This window comes from Heloderma suspectum, chromosome 7, assembly GCF_057233095.1.
Source record: "Heloderma suspectum isolate Gila_16-S chromosome 7, 16-S_ref, whole genome shotgun sequence".
Lineage (NCBI taxonomy): Eukaryota > Metazoa > Chordata > Lepidosauria > Squamata > Helodermatidae > Heloderma > Heloderma suspectum.
In genome coordinates, this window is record NC_139464.1 from 118,596,243 (window position 1) to 118,611,103 (window position 14,861).

At 48.1% G+C, this 14,861-nt stretch overlaps 1 protein-coding gene across 4 annotated transcripts in view; it reads right to left on the bottom strand.

Annotated features, from left to right (window-relative positions):
- Positions 1-13,194, bottom strand: part of TTLL12 (tubulin tyrosine ligase like 12) — a 36,084-nt gene extending 22,890 nt beyond the window's left edge. For 2 of the 4 annotated variants that reach the window (XR_014784497.1, XM_084811229.1), the window contains exons 1-3: positions 12,850-13,194; positions 11,403-11,468; positions 97-272 (exon numbers count right to left, since the gene is read on the bottom strand). Coding sequence is in view for 2 of the 4 variants with exons in the window: in XM_084811229.1 (XP_084667355.1) it covers positions 97-272; positions 11,403-11,468; positions 12,850-12,969 (362 nt within the window). In the remaining 2 variants the exon portion in view is untranslated. The remainder of the gene's footprint in view (positions 1-96; positions 273-11,402; positions 11,469-12,849) is intronic. The other 2 variants (XR_014784498.1, XM_084811230.1) reach the window with 1 other exon arrangement.
- Positions 13,195-14,861: the final 1,667 nt, after the last annotated feature.

Genomic DNA, 14,861 nt, shown 5'->3' on the forward strand with positions numbered 1-14,861 from the left:
ATATGCACATAATGGCACTAAATGTATATCACAAAATCCCAAACAACAACTCACCTATCAAAACAGTAAGTCACTTGCTTCAAGGTAATAACTCACCTATCAGATCGTGCTGCCTGAAGTCCGCTTTCGTTTGTCACTATTACTTTGTAGCAAAGTTCATTTCCAGGATTTGATTTCTTTTTCGATTCTTCCTCTATTTCTTCATCATCCCCTTCTTCCTCTTCCACCTCCTCCACCTGCATTATCCCGAAATACTCACCAGCATCGAACACCTGAAACCGTAACCAAGGATGCGGTCAACTACAGTGGCAGCAACCCAAACTGGACCCAAAGTACAGAACGTGAGGTTAAAAACTGTTTAAAGGCGCAATCCTCTGCATGTTTAGACAGAAAAAAGTCCTACAACTCCCAGCATTCCCCAGCCAGCCATGTAGGACTTTTTTCCCATCTAAACATGCATAGGATTGCGCCCTAAGTTATGCATCATGTAGGAGTTCACCATTACATAATCCCAATAAAATTGCTTATTACAATGAATCCACTGTGTCCTTAAGGCGCCACATAACATGGTGTTTTTTTTGCTGCAGGAGATTGCTCCTCTGGACTTTGTCGCCACTACAGAGGTTATTCACATGTTGGGCACAGTGGATCAGAAAACATCGCCATGTGTGTGTCCGTGGAGCAGGGCAGAGCAGAAGGTTCACTGTCACTTGCTCTACCTCTTCCCTTCACAGATTATAAACATGTGATTTGTATCTCATGGAGTCCAATGAGTAGGTCAAAAACTTCCGATTCCTACCCTGATTGTGCCAAATTAGAATTGCAATGATTAAACCTAGGCTTACTGGACTCTCCCCATACATGTCCCTTATGTCTTATGTTCAATGTAGGAATGTGGGCGACCCTGCCCAGGCCATTCCATGCTCTACTGACAATTACCAACATCCAGGAAAACACACTCACAGCCTGACCTCTGGCAACTTGTGCCTGCAGTTGCATGGTACAAAGTAGTCAGCTTCCCTTTCTTCCAGATGGATATGAACCCATCAATATGAAGGTGTCACCAAATAAAGGGCTTGCCCCTCTCCTTATCCTAGAGCCATCAGTATACCCTGAGGTGGGGAACCTTTTTGGCCCGAGGGCTGAATTGGTTCCAGGCACGTATGCTGCCATATGGCCCCTGGACACGGACACACACATACACTGCCCGTCCCCCACTGCCATCAGGCTTTTAAAAAGCCTGATTGCAGCAAGGAAGGGGCCATTTTTCAAGGGGGTGGTCACAATGTTGGGAAGAGGAAAGTTAGCTCTCCCCCCCCCAGCAGCAACGCCCCCAAATGCCCCCTTTGCTGGAATTAGGCTTTTACAGAGGGTTTTTTCAGGAGCAGCCACATCGTTGCCTCCTTCAGGGGAGCAAGGACCACGCCATCACACAATGATGGTTTCACCACTGCCCTGATCCATCCAGTCACTCCCTTGTGGCTAGCTCGAAGAAGTCATGAAGGGCAAGGGTCGAGAGAGCATGTGCTGGGTCATACAGATGCAGGCGTCTTGTCAGGCTCCAAAAGCTGAAAGTGATCCCACCAAACAGGGTACTGAACACCTCAAAAGACACGGCATCGATAGCAGCGTTCAAGTCAACATAGCTCCATAGCACCATGTAATGCTAAGCCCCAAATCCTAGCTTTACAAGCCAGGATATGTATGAGCAGCATGCACCCGGCTTTACAACCCTCTTTGCATGATGACCAAGTTAACAAGCCAGGATTCACCATTTAACCACAGTTCCCCATGATGTGTGAACCACGAACTTGCTTGCAAGTGCTTGCAGATGAGCCACGATAGAAACTAGCTTTAAACCAGGGTTTATTTACAAATATTTAATCATCATTCCTGGATTGCATGCCACTGAAAGTGATGGTTCAATGCCAAATCCTGGCTTGCTAGCTCACACATGTGAAGAGAGGAGCAAAGCCAGTTATAAATGACCATGCATATATTTATACAGCTAGGATTTGGGGCTTAACATTATGTGTGAACTAGGTCTACGCATTAACCAAGCTGCAGCTGCACATGTAAACAGCCTTCCCTGAAAAGTATTGTTTAATGGTATATGAAAAAACTGTCTGTAGAATAGTAGGGATGCCTATTTCAGAAAACACAGAGTCAAGTGTCCATTATGTTTTACATTTTTATCAGGTAATTGTGGGGTGCATAGGCAGAGAACAAGAGGGGCTATTATCTAAAAACAATGTACTTTTAAGGCTTTGAAAACACCATCATTATTTTTGTAGCCGCACATGTAGAACTGAAAAGAGATTTTTATTATCTATTTTCAGTTTTATTCATGTCATAGCAAAAATGTTGAGGGTTTTTGAGGGATGAACAATTTTGCACTAATAGGTTTCCAGTAACTCCCTGAATCTGGTAACTGGTACCAGATGTTAAAAGCACCATCTGTATGTTATACAATGGCGCCAGCTGCTATACAGTGAGGGCCAGACAGAGCAATCAACACTGTCTGGCACAACAACCCTGGGAATTGTGGAAACATTTTAAAAATAATGTTGACATATTAAACTAAGCTAGGATCTATGCAATTGATATTTGGAGAAGGGAAACTGAAAAGTAATCACGAACTTTTAAAGTAAGGCCAACATCGAACGGGTGATATAGTGTTCCACTGTTTGTGGAGAAACCTGGAGGAACATGCGAGCATCGCCAAGTAAAAAAGAACATCTGACAATCAACGGTGGGGCTTCCAGTGTTCTGGGGGCTGGACTTCAACACACTGCCTCCCCCGTCCCCAACACAACTGGGTTCACACAACACGATAAGCCATGGTACGTTGTGAGCCATGTTTTTTTCCCAGTAGCTTGTGTTGTCTGAACCCAGCCAGAGTAGCTTTTGTGTGGCTAACAAACCACATTACTGGGTTTGGGCAACATGAAAACCACTCTGAAACAAACATGGCTCACAACTCACCGTGGCTTATCATGTTGGGCGAACCCAGTCAGAGGCGGGGTTCGAATAATCAGTGGCACGCGCCAAGGCCCAAGTCACTTGCACACCTGCCATTTGCCTAATTACCCATGCCACAGCATGGGTTGCCGTATCTTCAAACCCAGCGAGGTATGTGGTGGGTGTGGCTTCCAAACCACCCACACCCCATGGGGTTTTGGGGTGGTTTGGAAGCCAGCCCTGCCATGCACTTTGCTGGGTTCGGACAACACGGCAACCCATGCTGCAGCCAGGGAAATTAGGGAAATGGGGGGCATGTAAGCAGCACATGCTGGGCAGGAGAAATAAGCCACAGTGGCTTCTTTTCCTCTGCTGATTGTCCGAACCCAGAGGCTACTATTCCCCACCTCTACTGTCCTTCCATTACTAACCTCCATGCCATTCCCTTCTTATATTTGACAAGGTCTTGCCATAGACTTCCAGTTCTTTGAAACTCTGGGCCTTGGCACATAGAATTCATGCCAAATATAGGCATCTCTCTGCCAAGCTAATTAACTTCTGAATTGTCCCCCCACCCTGCTTGGGGCGGAATTATTTAATATATGGATGTTTTTCTATTCAAAATACACTAGAAGCTGTACCAAAAATAATATAAACCAGCCAAATACTACCACAGAAATACATCATAGTTCAGCCACACCAATAATCGGATAACATAACCACCAACCAGCTTCAGGAAAAGCTCTCTCAAGGCAGCCAACAGAACCTTTCAAGGGTCATTTGGCTAAAGCTGCTGTTTCCTATTGCTTCTCAGTACAGATATCCCTGGACAGGGCACATGCATCACATGTTACAAGAGGAGTCACTTTTCTAATTAAAACGACAACTCAGCACCTTGGAGAAACCAGCACTTGCTCCAGGACAAATACGCCCCAAACTCATCAGGAGAGGATGAAGAGCGTTATCTTCAACAGCCGGAGAGCTCTGGCCCTTTCCACATGCATGGATGCATCCATTTGTAGGATGCAAATGATTATACAAATATGTCATCTAGCAAAAGACAAGACTAAACACGAAGGACAGCAACAGAATATATGACGTGTGGGTGGTGGCCAGGTTGATACGCCTAACAGCCCTGACACTCACTTAGTGACAGAGTAATCCTCTTCGTTTGCTGTGTCTCACAAGGGCCAATCCTGTGCTGCTCAGAAACACTGGCGTAGTTTCTGTTCTAACAAACCACTCTCCTCCCTTCACAGGACACCACAGAAAGAGCACTTCTGCCTACATTTTGCTTAGGACAATAATATGTAGCACGTAATATGTAACACACACACACACACCCCAGAGAGAAAGAGAGGGTTTGAATATTCAAATCAGTTAACGTACACGAGCTCAGTAATCCTTATACAGCCTTGTAAAGTAGGCTTCACTATACTGATAATGCAGGGGTGGAGGGGTACGAAGCTGAGAGAGCAGCGGCTTGCCTAAGGTCACCTGGAGAGAGTTTGTGGCACAGGCAAGATCTGAATTAGCAACGCCTGGACCCACACGTTTAACTCAAGCTCAGATGCAACCCTTCCAGATCAAACCACGGTTGGAGGTCAGGCGCCACCCTCTCTGTGCCTGCATGAATTTCCTCTTCCTTTCCTTGGTTAGCATCAACTGTGAAGCAGTGTTCTACAGTTTCAGATTAAATGCTGCTCCATAGTTGTCTTGTCAGCTCAAGAGACTGAAACCAGGATTAGAAGCTGGTTTCAACCTCTGGGTGGACTCTGCTAGCTCTGTGGTTAGCTGTAACTGTTATTACACTGGGCCTGTTCGCACGATAGGTGTCTTAATTCTCCTGCCAAGCGTGCCCCGTCATATGCTGGGGGGATCTGCATAATGACCCTTGCTGGTGCGGCTTGCTGTGTTGTGCGAACCTGGTGAGGGCGGTTTGTTGCCGTGCTTACCAAGCGACCCCAGAACCCTACAGCAGCCCATGGGTTCTACATGGCAACAAGCCACCCTCGCCGGGTTCACATGATAGAGCAAGCTGTGCCAGCAAGGGTAATCATGCAAATCCCCCTGGCACATGACCAGCGCATGTGGCAGGGGAAATAAGCCTTGGTGGCTTATTTCCCCTTTTGTGATTGTGCGAACCCGGCCACTTTTAAGATTTAACATTGCTCTATAATTAGGGAAGGTGAAGTTGTGTGAATAAGGTATTATGTGGTAGACACTCCGCACAGAGACAAGGACACATGGCTGCCCTATTCACACAATTCTTTCCTCTCAAAAAGAATGAATAAGGGCCAAAACAGACATTACTTTAAATCCGTATTACGCCAGATTTATTTACATCGTGCCAGAGAAATATGGGGAATGCTCTGCCCTGGGCAATGGAGGCATGTGGCTGGCCACTGCTGCAAACAGGATGGCATCCTAGATGGACGCTCTTATGTTTTTATGGAGAAGGCTCAAAATACCCGAAGGTAGGCCAACGGGGTTTCAGACCCTGCTTAGCTCTATATCCATCCCCTTGGTTACCATTACCTACTGAACTCCTATGTCTTACCTAACTCCAGTTACCAAGTGTTTTCACTTCCTCCTCCTCTCCTTCTTGAGCCTTGCTGAGAAAAGCTTTGCAAAACAAAACAACAAACCTGAACTACGAAAAACCTTAAACTTCAGAAGTTAAATTACACAATTTAAATTTATTCAGGCTGCAAAATTTGGACTTCTTAAAAAATAGGTAAATAGTCTAGCAGTGGCCCAGTTCTCACTGAGATAATAAACCTGCGTCTAGGCCATACCACTCCAGATTACACATGGTGGCTCACATGATTGAATGCTCCTCCATGGTAGCTTTCTATATTTAGAAATAGATTTAGAAATATGGGCAGAGAGGAAGCCAAGTTAACGAACTGCTTAAAGAGACCTGCTTTTGGAAAAAAAAGCAGTAATGCCTAGTAGTTTAAAATAAAAGCTTCTAGAGATTTAGCTAATAAAGTTAAAGCTACGGCAGAAAAAAGAGACACTAGGAGGAGAAGCCTGTTCTAACATATTAAGTTTTACAAGACTCATCAAGACACAACTGGTCACTAGGCAGAGCTCTTTAACATGCTTAAAGGTGTGGAACAGGAAGGAAAGCTGTTAGGCCCGATGAATTATAAACATAATGAGATCAGAGAAGGTTTTGCTCATATTAAGCATCTAAGTTTTCAAATTTTGCTAATTTACGTTCCAGAAAATGGGAAACATCCACACAGATAACAAGGGAAGTAGTCCGAAAGAGCACCAGGTTTTATTCTGATGGCCATGTAACATACTGGATGCCATGATCCTAGTCATGAAGGCAGGGGGTGAGGGGGTGGGGAGAGAGATGAGAAGAAATAGGTGGGTCCTCGCAGAAGCACTCTCCTAGTGCCTTTCGTACATTTTCAGCATTCTTTTTTTAAATGTTACATCGAGGTAGCATACCTTGTGACCCCCCCACGGTGAACACAGCGCACCAGCTCAGAAAAAGCTCTTGGTTTTGCTACCTGCCTGGGACAGCAAGCTTTCTGGGAGAGAGTTGTCAAGCTACTGAAAATACAACTTCATGGGCTACATTGTTTAGTGGGTTGTAACTTGCACAGACCTGCTTTATCCTCAAGCAAAATGCCACAGCCGGGGGGAACGGGGGAATCCCCAATATATGTTGAGGCTTCCAAGATCCTCTTAAAGTTTCGCCACCTTTGGGAGTAATCTTTTAAATATACACTTGCTCTCACCAGCTCATTTAACCCTACCCCCAACTATTTTAGCAGAAACTGAGGCATTTCTTCCTTAAGTTCAGGAACTTAGGGTTGCAATCCTATGCATATTTAGACAGAAAAAAGTCCTACAATGCTGGGAGATGTAGGACTTTTTTTCTGTCTAAACATGCATAGGACTGCGCCCTAACTTAGTTGTGTCTCCTAAATGGCCTAGAGGGGTTTAGAGTTTACATGGAAGAGTCTACAAGAAATGACAATTTTCCCCCCCAAAGATGTTCTTTACACTATTTTTCCCCCAAAAAAACTTGGGGACTTGTTAATAAATGGTGCCCCAAAACATTGGTTGATTCAATCTTGCATAGATGTATACCTTCGTGGAAGATTTCACACTGCAACACACTACGGTGAATTAAATGCCACCATTTGTTCTACTAGGAACAAAGCGGGAGCCTTACTATGGCAGTGAAGAGAAAGGCGTTTGTGTAACATGGACAGCACTGTGCATAACAACGCCACTCAGCATTTCTACAGAACTTTTGAGTATGACCCAGTAGGCCATACTCCACCAATATGGAGTAGGTGATTATCATTATCCCTCTGTTGCAGAAGGTAAAGGGGGAGGCTTATAAAGAATAACAGATGACCAAAGGCTTGGTGGCTGAAGAAAGATCTGGACCAGACATTTTCTAACTAGAGGCAGCTGTAGCTCAGTGGTGGAGCATCTGCTTTGCATGTAGGAGGCATCTCCAGGTTGAAACCGTGGAGAGCCAGTGCCAGTGGGTGTCAACAATATGGGGCTAGAGGGACCAGTCGTCTGATTCAGTACAAGGCAGCTTCCTATGTCCCAACTTATGTTCTTTGGGCCTAATTGCGTATTTCATTAAAATTCCAAGCCCTTTAACATTTCCTTAGAAAAATAAGCCACTCCGAGAAATGGAAATTTAGAGCAGAGACGAAAGGGGGAGAAGGGGTGCTTAGCCCTGTTCTTTCCTGCCGTTTCCTCCTCCAAATCATCCCAAGCCTCCTCCCCGTAACACTGCAAGAACTCTGTTAAAGCTTTGTGATTTTAATCTTTGTAAACTGCCCAGAGAGCTTCGACTATTGGGCGCTACAGAAAAATAAATCAAGCAAGCAAGCAAGCAAGCTGTGGAGTGGTGATGGGGGAAGTGGACAAGCAGCTGTCAGGGAAAGGGCAAGTGTCCCCTCCCTTCCCCACTCTAAATACCTTCCTGCTAAGGCAGCTTTTTGTTTTTAAAGAACAATGGGGCCAGAACTCAGTTTCAGCTGTTTGCATGTAACCTGCACTTAGCCGCGACACCTTAAGGGTGTTGGACTGGGACTTCGGAGACCTAGGTTCTCATTCCACTCAGTCATGAAGCTCGCTGGCGATTTTGGGCCAGTCACTGGCTCTCAGCCTAACCTACCTCACAGGGTTGTTGTGAGGATAAAATGGAGAGGAGGAGGATCATGTAACCTGCCTTGGGTTCCTTGCAAGAGGAAAAGAGGTGGGAGATAAGTGTAATAATGAAAAAATAAAAACAGCAGACAGCTGGATACTGAATAATTTGCTAATAAGCATATGGATCGTGGTTAGAATCTAGACGACGCAACAAACCTCTGACAAGATACTGGTTGACTATTTTCTTCATCTCTTCTTTCTAGCAAGTACATAATGTATTTAAAAGCAGCTGCTTCTTAACCCCGCTGCTCCTCGGTTACGTGTACCAAGGCAGATGCAGCTTGAGAGCATCTCTCGTGTGCCATGGTAAATTAAAGACTCCTGCAAGGGCGGGTAATTACGCTGTGCCTCAGGAGATCAACAGCGTGAGGGCTGGCCTACTTCACACCAGTGGCACAGAACTGAACAACCTCCTTACAGTTGTTGCCGGGCTTGTGTACGCCGAGCGAGCTGCAAGGAGGAGGCTTCGCTGCACCACATTTCCACGAACGGCAGCGGCCTCAACAGTGTTGCGGCACTTGCCGTACTCCCTGTGTGGCGGCCTAGGTGTGTGCTCCTGGCTTGCACAGAAGCAGCTCCATGCGATCCCAAACACAAGCAGGCCCCACAGTAGCCACACAGACAGAACTCCCTGGCGACTTGTGAGCCAGTGCGGTGTGGCACTTCTGGCAGGAGTGGGGAACCTCCCCACACCCCCTCAGAGCCACACACCAGTAGTGAGCAGGGCCAGAGCCACCCCACACTCTCTTTCTCTCACACCACACACACGTACCATCCTTCCCCACCCATGCCTATCCAATTCTCCTCAGTTTTGCTGAGGAGAATGAGAGGCCGGCAGACAGGCACATCTGGGAGCTTGGAGGTCCAACCACGGCGTACAGCGGCCAAGGAGGAGATGGGGCAAAAGGCTGGATGCGAAGGCTTATTGGAACACATCCAGCCCAGAAGTTCCCCATCCCTGGCTTAAAGTGATAAACTGGGATTGGGGGGGGGGGGAAGAGGGTTCAAATCCCTACTCAGCCTTAAAGATGTCCTTGGGCCAGTCACTCCCTCTCAACCTGCTCTACCTCACAAGATTGTTATGAGGATAAAATGGAATGGGGGTTGGGGAACCACGTGCACTGCTCTGATATCTTTGGGGGAAGGGTGGGATATGTGAACACACACGTTCTACGTGTGATTTGAGTATCGGACATGAGAACAGTAGTTAGTCCAAATGCACTGATCTGGATGAAATGAATGTGTTCCCTACCTTTTTAAAGCGTCCTTATGTTTGGGGTGGACATAGAATCGTAGGGTTGGGCGGGGCCTACAAGACCATGGAGTCCAACCACTGCTCAGTGCAGGAAGGCTGATTCCCAGGCGGTCTCCCATCCAAGTACTAACCAGGCTGACCCTGCTTAGCTTCCAGGATCAGACGAGATCGGGCATGTCCAGCCCTTTGCTCAATGTCATAGAATCGTAGAGTTGGAAGGGGCCTACAAGACCATGGAGTCCAACCGCTGCTCAGTGCAGGAAGCCTGATTCCCAGGCGGTCTCCCATCCAAGTACTAACCAGGTTGACCCTGCTTAGCTTCCGAGATCAGACAAGATCAGGCACATCCAGCCAGGGTCAGCTGTGGTTAGTACTTGGATGGGAGACCGCCTGGGAATCAGGCTTCCTGCATTGAGCAGGGGGTTGGACTCAACGGTCCTGTAGGACCATTCCAACCCTATGATTCGATGAGATCTATGAGAGTGAGTGAGCACACACATCTATGGGTGGTGAGCCAGGGTGAGAGAGAAAGAGAGATGGGGAAAATGAGTTGGCAGGCAGATGGGGGGGGGGAGTGTTTGCCTTCTGTGAAATCGGTTTCTGTTGGTGCTGAAAACTGGGTTCAAAGGAGTTGTTTAGCGTGTTAGGGCTCAGACAATAATAATTGTTTTCGGGGGGAATTTAAATCGGATTTTAAAAATTTAAATCGGATTTTGAAATTTTCTTAAAACAATTATTTAAAAAGAGCCTAGGTCAAAGATATGATCATGAATACTAATTAAACTTCTAATTATATTCTATGAATATGTTAACAGCAGTTTATGGAGATGGGAGATAACCTGATCAGTCCTATTCTGCACTGCAGGTGTGTACAGAAGTGCATGCTCTCGCTCTCCTCTCCCTAAGTGCAAAGAAGGTAAATGAATAGAGAATTTGGGGAGACGGAGCAGATCTGAACAAGGAGGAGTCTGGATACAAATGCAAGGGAGAGCAGAGGGGAATAGAAAGTGAAACCAAACGTGAACAGAACATATTCATGCAGTCCTGATTCCTCAGGCTGTCTGTATCCTCCAATGTGTACCTACCTTCTAATGAAACCTACATCTCTGAATATATATTATTGTTTAATATAACCTTAATGTACCTCCACTAAAAATGATTACCTAGAATCTTTCTCCCTAGTGATTTAAACTGTGATTTAAATCATTAATTTAAATGATTAGTGTCAAAGTGCTGTATATAATAACAGCAACAATAATATATTTAATATTGTTTAGAACATGCTGTGCCAGTTGAAAGAATTATTTATTGTAAAGAAAAATACCAACGTATTATGAGATCACAAATGTGTATTAAAAGACTAGGAAAATATTTTTCCTGCCTTCGTTATTGTGGAAGGGAGAGTATTTAAAATGTTGGGCACACCTATTCTTGGACTACTCTCCCAACTTACATCCATTTTCAGTACATGTTTTACAAAACGAGCTCCTCATTGCTTCTACACAGGGTTTCTGAGCAGTTCCTGTATTATAATTTCGTAAAATATTTGCACAGTGATTAAAAACTTATATAAATAAAAAGTACACGCACACATATCAAGTTTCTGTTCCATGAAACATGATTCCTTACCATTACATAAATCCTCCAGTGCCTCCTCTTTGCATCTCTCAGCTCTCCCTCCCCCTTTCCTAGATTTGTTACTGTAAGGTTCGAGCATTTTTTAAAGACCGAGATTAAAAAAAACATACAAAAGCAAAAAAACAACCTTTCTCAGACCACTGTCCTGCCCCAATACAAGTTCTCCCCAAGTTAATCACTAATAACCAAGCAAAACCTTTTAACAGAACAGTGAGATTATCCACAGTGTGGTGCAGCGGCGAGAGTGTTGGCCTGGCAGCCGGGAGACCCGGGTTCTCGTCCCCACTCGGCCATGGCAGCTCACTGGGTGACTTTGGGCCAGTCACAGACTCTCAGCCCAACCCACCTCACAGGGTTGTTGTTGTGAGGATAAAATGGAGAGGAGAAGGATAATGTCAGCCGCCTTGGGTTCCTGGCAAGAGGAAAAAAGGCGGGGTATAAATGCAATCAATCAATCAATCAATCACCTCACAGGGTTGTTGTTGTGAGGATACAACGGTGAGGAGGAGGATAATGTAAGCCGCCTTGAGTTCCTTGCGAGAGGGAGAAAGGCGGGGTATAAATGCAATAAATAAATAAATAAAATGGAGAGGAGGCGGCTAATGTAAGCCGCCTTGGGTTCCTTGCAAGGGAAAAAAGGCGGGGTATAAATGCAATTGCTTTCGAACTGTGGTGCTGGAGAAGACTCTTACGAGTCCCCTGGACTGCAAGGAGGTCAAATCAGTCCATCCTCAAGGAAATCAACCCTGACTGCTCATTGGAAGGACAGATACTGAAGCTGAAGCTCCAATATTTTGGCCACCTAATGCGAAGAGAAAACTCCCTGGAAAAGACCCTGATGCTGGGAAAGACTGAAGGCAAAAGGAGAAGGGGACGGCAGAGGATGAGATGGCTAGATGGCATCACCGATGCAATGAATATGGACTTGAGCACGCTCCGGGAGAGAGCAGAGGACAGGAAGGCCTGGCGTGCTGTGGTCCATGGGGTCACGAAGAGTCGGACACGACTGAACGGCTGAACAGCAACAACATAAATGCAATAAATAAATAAATAAATAATGTAAGCCGCCCCGAGTTCCTCGCAAGAGGGGAAAAAAGGCGGGATAGAAATGCAGGAAATAAACCAATAAACCTCATTTCAAACCGCCTGCTTGTTTCGAAAGCCACTTCAGGGCGCAATCTTGTGCGGGTGGAGACAGAACAAAGCCCTACAACTCCCAGCACGGCTGGCTGGGGAACGCTGGGAGCGGCAGGGCTTCTTTCCGTCTCGACCTGCACCGGGTTGCGCCCTGAGCAACGGACAAGATCCACCGGGCCACAGAACGGCGGGGCTGGAAGGGGCCTACAAGGCCACCGCGCCCACCCCGCTGCGCGAGGCCGGAGGCTGCGGGTCCCCTCTCCTGGAAGGCAGGACGTTGGCGCCTGTGATCCCGAACCACCCGGGCGATGGCCCCGGGCTTCCTTGCTCGCAAACAGCCGGCTTCCGGGCACGGGGACCTTCCCCCGGGGGCTCCCGCTGGGCCGCGCGGGCCGAGCGCGCGCCGCGGAAGCGGGCGCACCGGGAGAGGACGGGCCCGCGCCCCGCCCCGCGCGCCCACGGGGCCCCAGTCCAGGGCTGCCGGCCCGCCCCGGGACCGGCTGGGATCAGGCGCCTCCAGGCGCCCCGTCCCGGGGCCGTGAAGGGAGCGCCACGGGCTCCCCCGCCGCGCGCACACGGGGCCGCGCGCTGCACGCGCGCCGCGGCGCCCGCGCCTCTCCCCGGAGCGCCCGGCCAGGCCGGCGCGCGGCACCCACCTCGTGCTCCAGCTTGTGCCACAGGCGAGCCCAGTAGCCGGGCGGCACCCCCGACGCGCCGAGCGCGGGCCCGTGCAGGGCCGCGAACGCCTCGTAGCCGCCCGAGCAGCCGCCCTCCATGCCGCCGCCGCCGCCGCTGCTGCGCGCAAGGCGAGGCGGGCCGCGGCGTCTGGCTGGGCGCAGCCCCGGCCTCGCCGGGGTGCGGAGTCGACTTGAAGGCGGAGCGCGCTGGGTCAGGGCACGTCCGGAGCCGCCCGCGGGCCCGGCCGCGGCTGGCGACCAAGCGCGCTTGGGCTCGCGCGGGATGGCGCCGCGGCGCCCCGGGCTTCAGCCCCGGTGACGGGTGCGCCAGGCGCGGGGCGCGGCTCTTCCGAAGGCGGCCCCGTCGAGCGGCGGCCCGAGGCTGCCAGCCTCCGGCGCCGAATCCAGCGGCACGTAGAACCGGCACACGGGACTCCAGCTGCGGACTCGTTTAATCTCGATTAAGGCCTCAAGCGCGAGGGCGCGAGCTGCGCCTGTTTGGGCAGGCGAAAGTCCTACAACTCCCAGCATTCCCCAGCCAGCTATGCTGGCTGGGGAATGCTGGGAGTTGTAGGACTTTCGCCTGCCCAAACAGGCGCAGCTCGCGCCCTTAAGAGGAGCTCTAAAAGCAAACGAGGCAAGCTATCCATCAACGCCCCGAATGTACCCAGTGGGAAAATGTATTAATTTAAAATGTTGATTTTTTCCCATACCGGTATCCAGTCCTCTTACGGATCAGCAACTGGTTTAAGAACAGAAAGCAGAGAGGAGGGGTCAAGGGTAAATTCTCCCAAAGGAGGGAAATAAATAGTGGGGTCCCACAGGGATCTGTACGGGGGACCAGTGCTTTTCAACCTGTTCGTAAATGATCTGGAATTAGGAGTGAGCGGGGAAGTGGCCAAGTTGGCTGATGACCCCAAATTATTTAGGGGGGTGGTGGTGGTGGTGGGGAAAGGGCGGGATTGCGAAGAGCGCCAAAAGGATCTCTCCAAACTGGAAGAGTGGGCATCCAAATGGCCAATTTAGTTCAAGGTGAGCAAGCGTAAAGTGACGCATGTTGGGGCAAAACATCCCGACTGCAAGCCTAACCTGATGGGATCTGAGCTAGCAGTGACAGACCAAGAAAGAGATCTTGGGGTTGTGGTGGACAACCTGATGAAAATGTCGACCCAGCGTGCAAACTCCATGTTAGGCATCATTAGGAAAATAATTAAGAATAAAACTGCCAACGTCATACTGCCCTTATATAAATCTGTGGTGCAACCACAGTTACAATACTGTGTACAGTTGTGGTCACCGCACCTTAAAAAGATATTGTATTAGAACTGGAAAAGGTGCAGAAGAGGGCGCCTGAAATGATCAATGGCTACTAGTCCTGATGGCTCTATGCTACCTCCAGTATCGGAGGCAGTAAGCTTGTGTACACCAGTTGCTGGGGAACATGGGCGGGAGGGTGGTGTTGCACTCCTGTCCTGCTTATGAGTTTCCCGTTGACAGCTGGTTGGCCACTGTGTGAACAGAATGCTGGCCTAGATGGACCCTTGGTCTGATCCAGCATAGCCCTTCTTACTGTATGTTCAGTTCAGTTCAACAATAGATACTACTCCCAAGGCAGTTTACAATAACATATTTTCAAATAATGTAAAATTTACACCTAAACTGCAGTTTTAAACACTTTTACTAGGGAGTATGCCCCATTGAACATATGGGACATGTTTCTGAGTAAGTATGCATCGGATTGAGCTATCCAAATTAAAACCACAGATCAAACTACCACAAATTAGAGCAACAGACTCCAAATAAAGGACCCATAAATCTGCTTCCAAAATCTCAGTGGACTAGATAAACTCTCCTTTCTTCAAAAAGAGTGAAGAGATGATTATTGAACCTCTCAACAGAGGGAATTTTATTTCCACCTCAAAAAAGTCATAGCAGATAAATTCTGCTCATAGGGGAAGACAATTGACTTCTAAATTTATGATGCCTGGAGC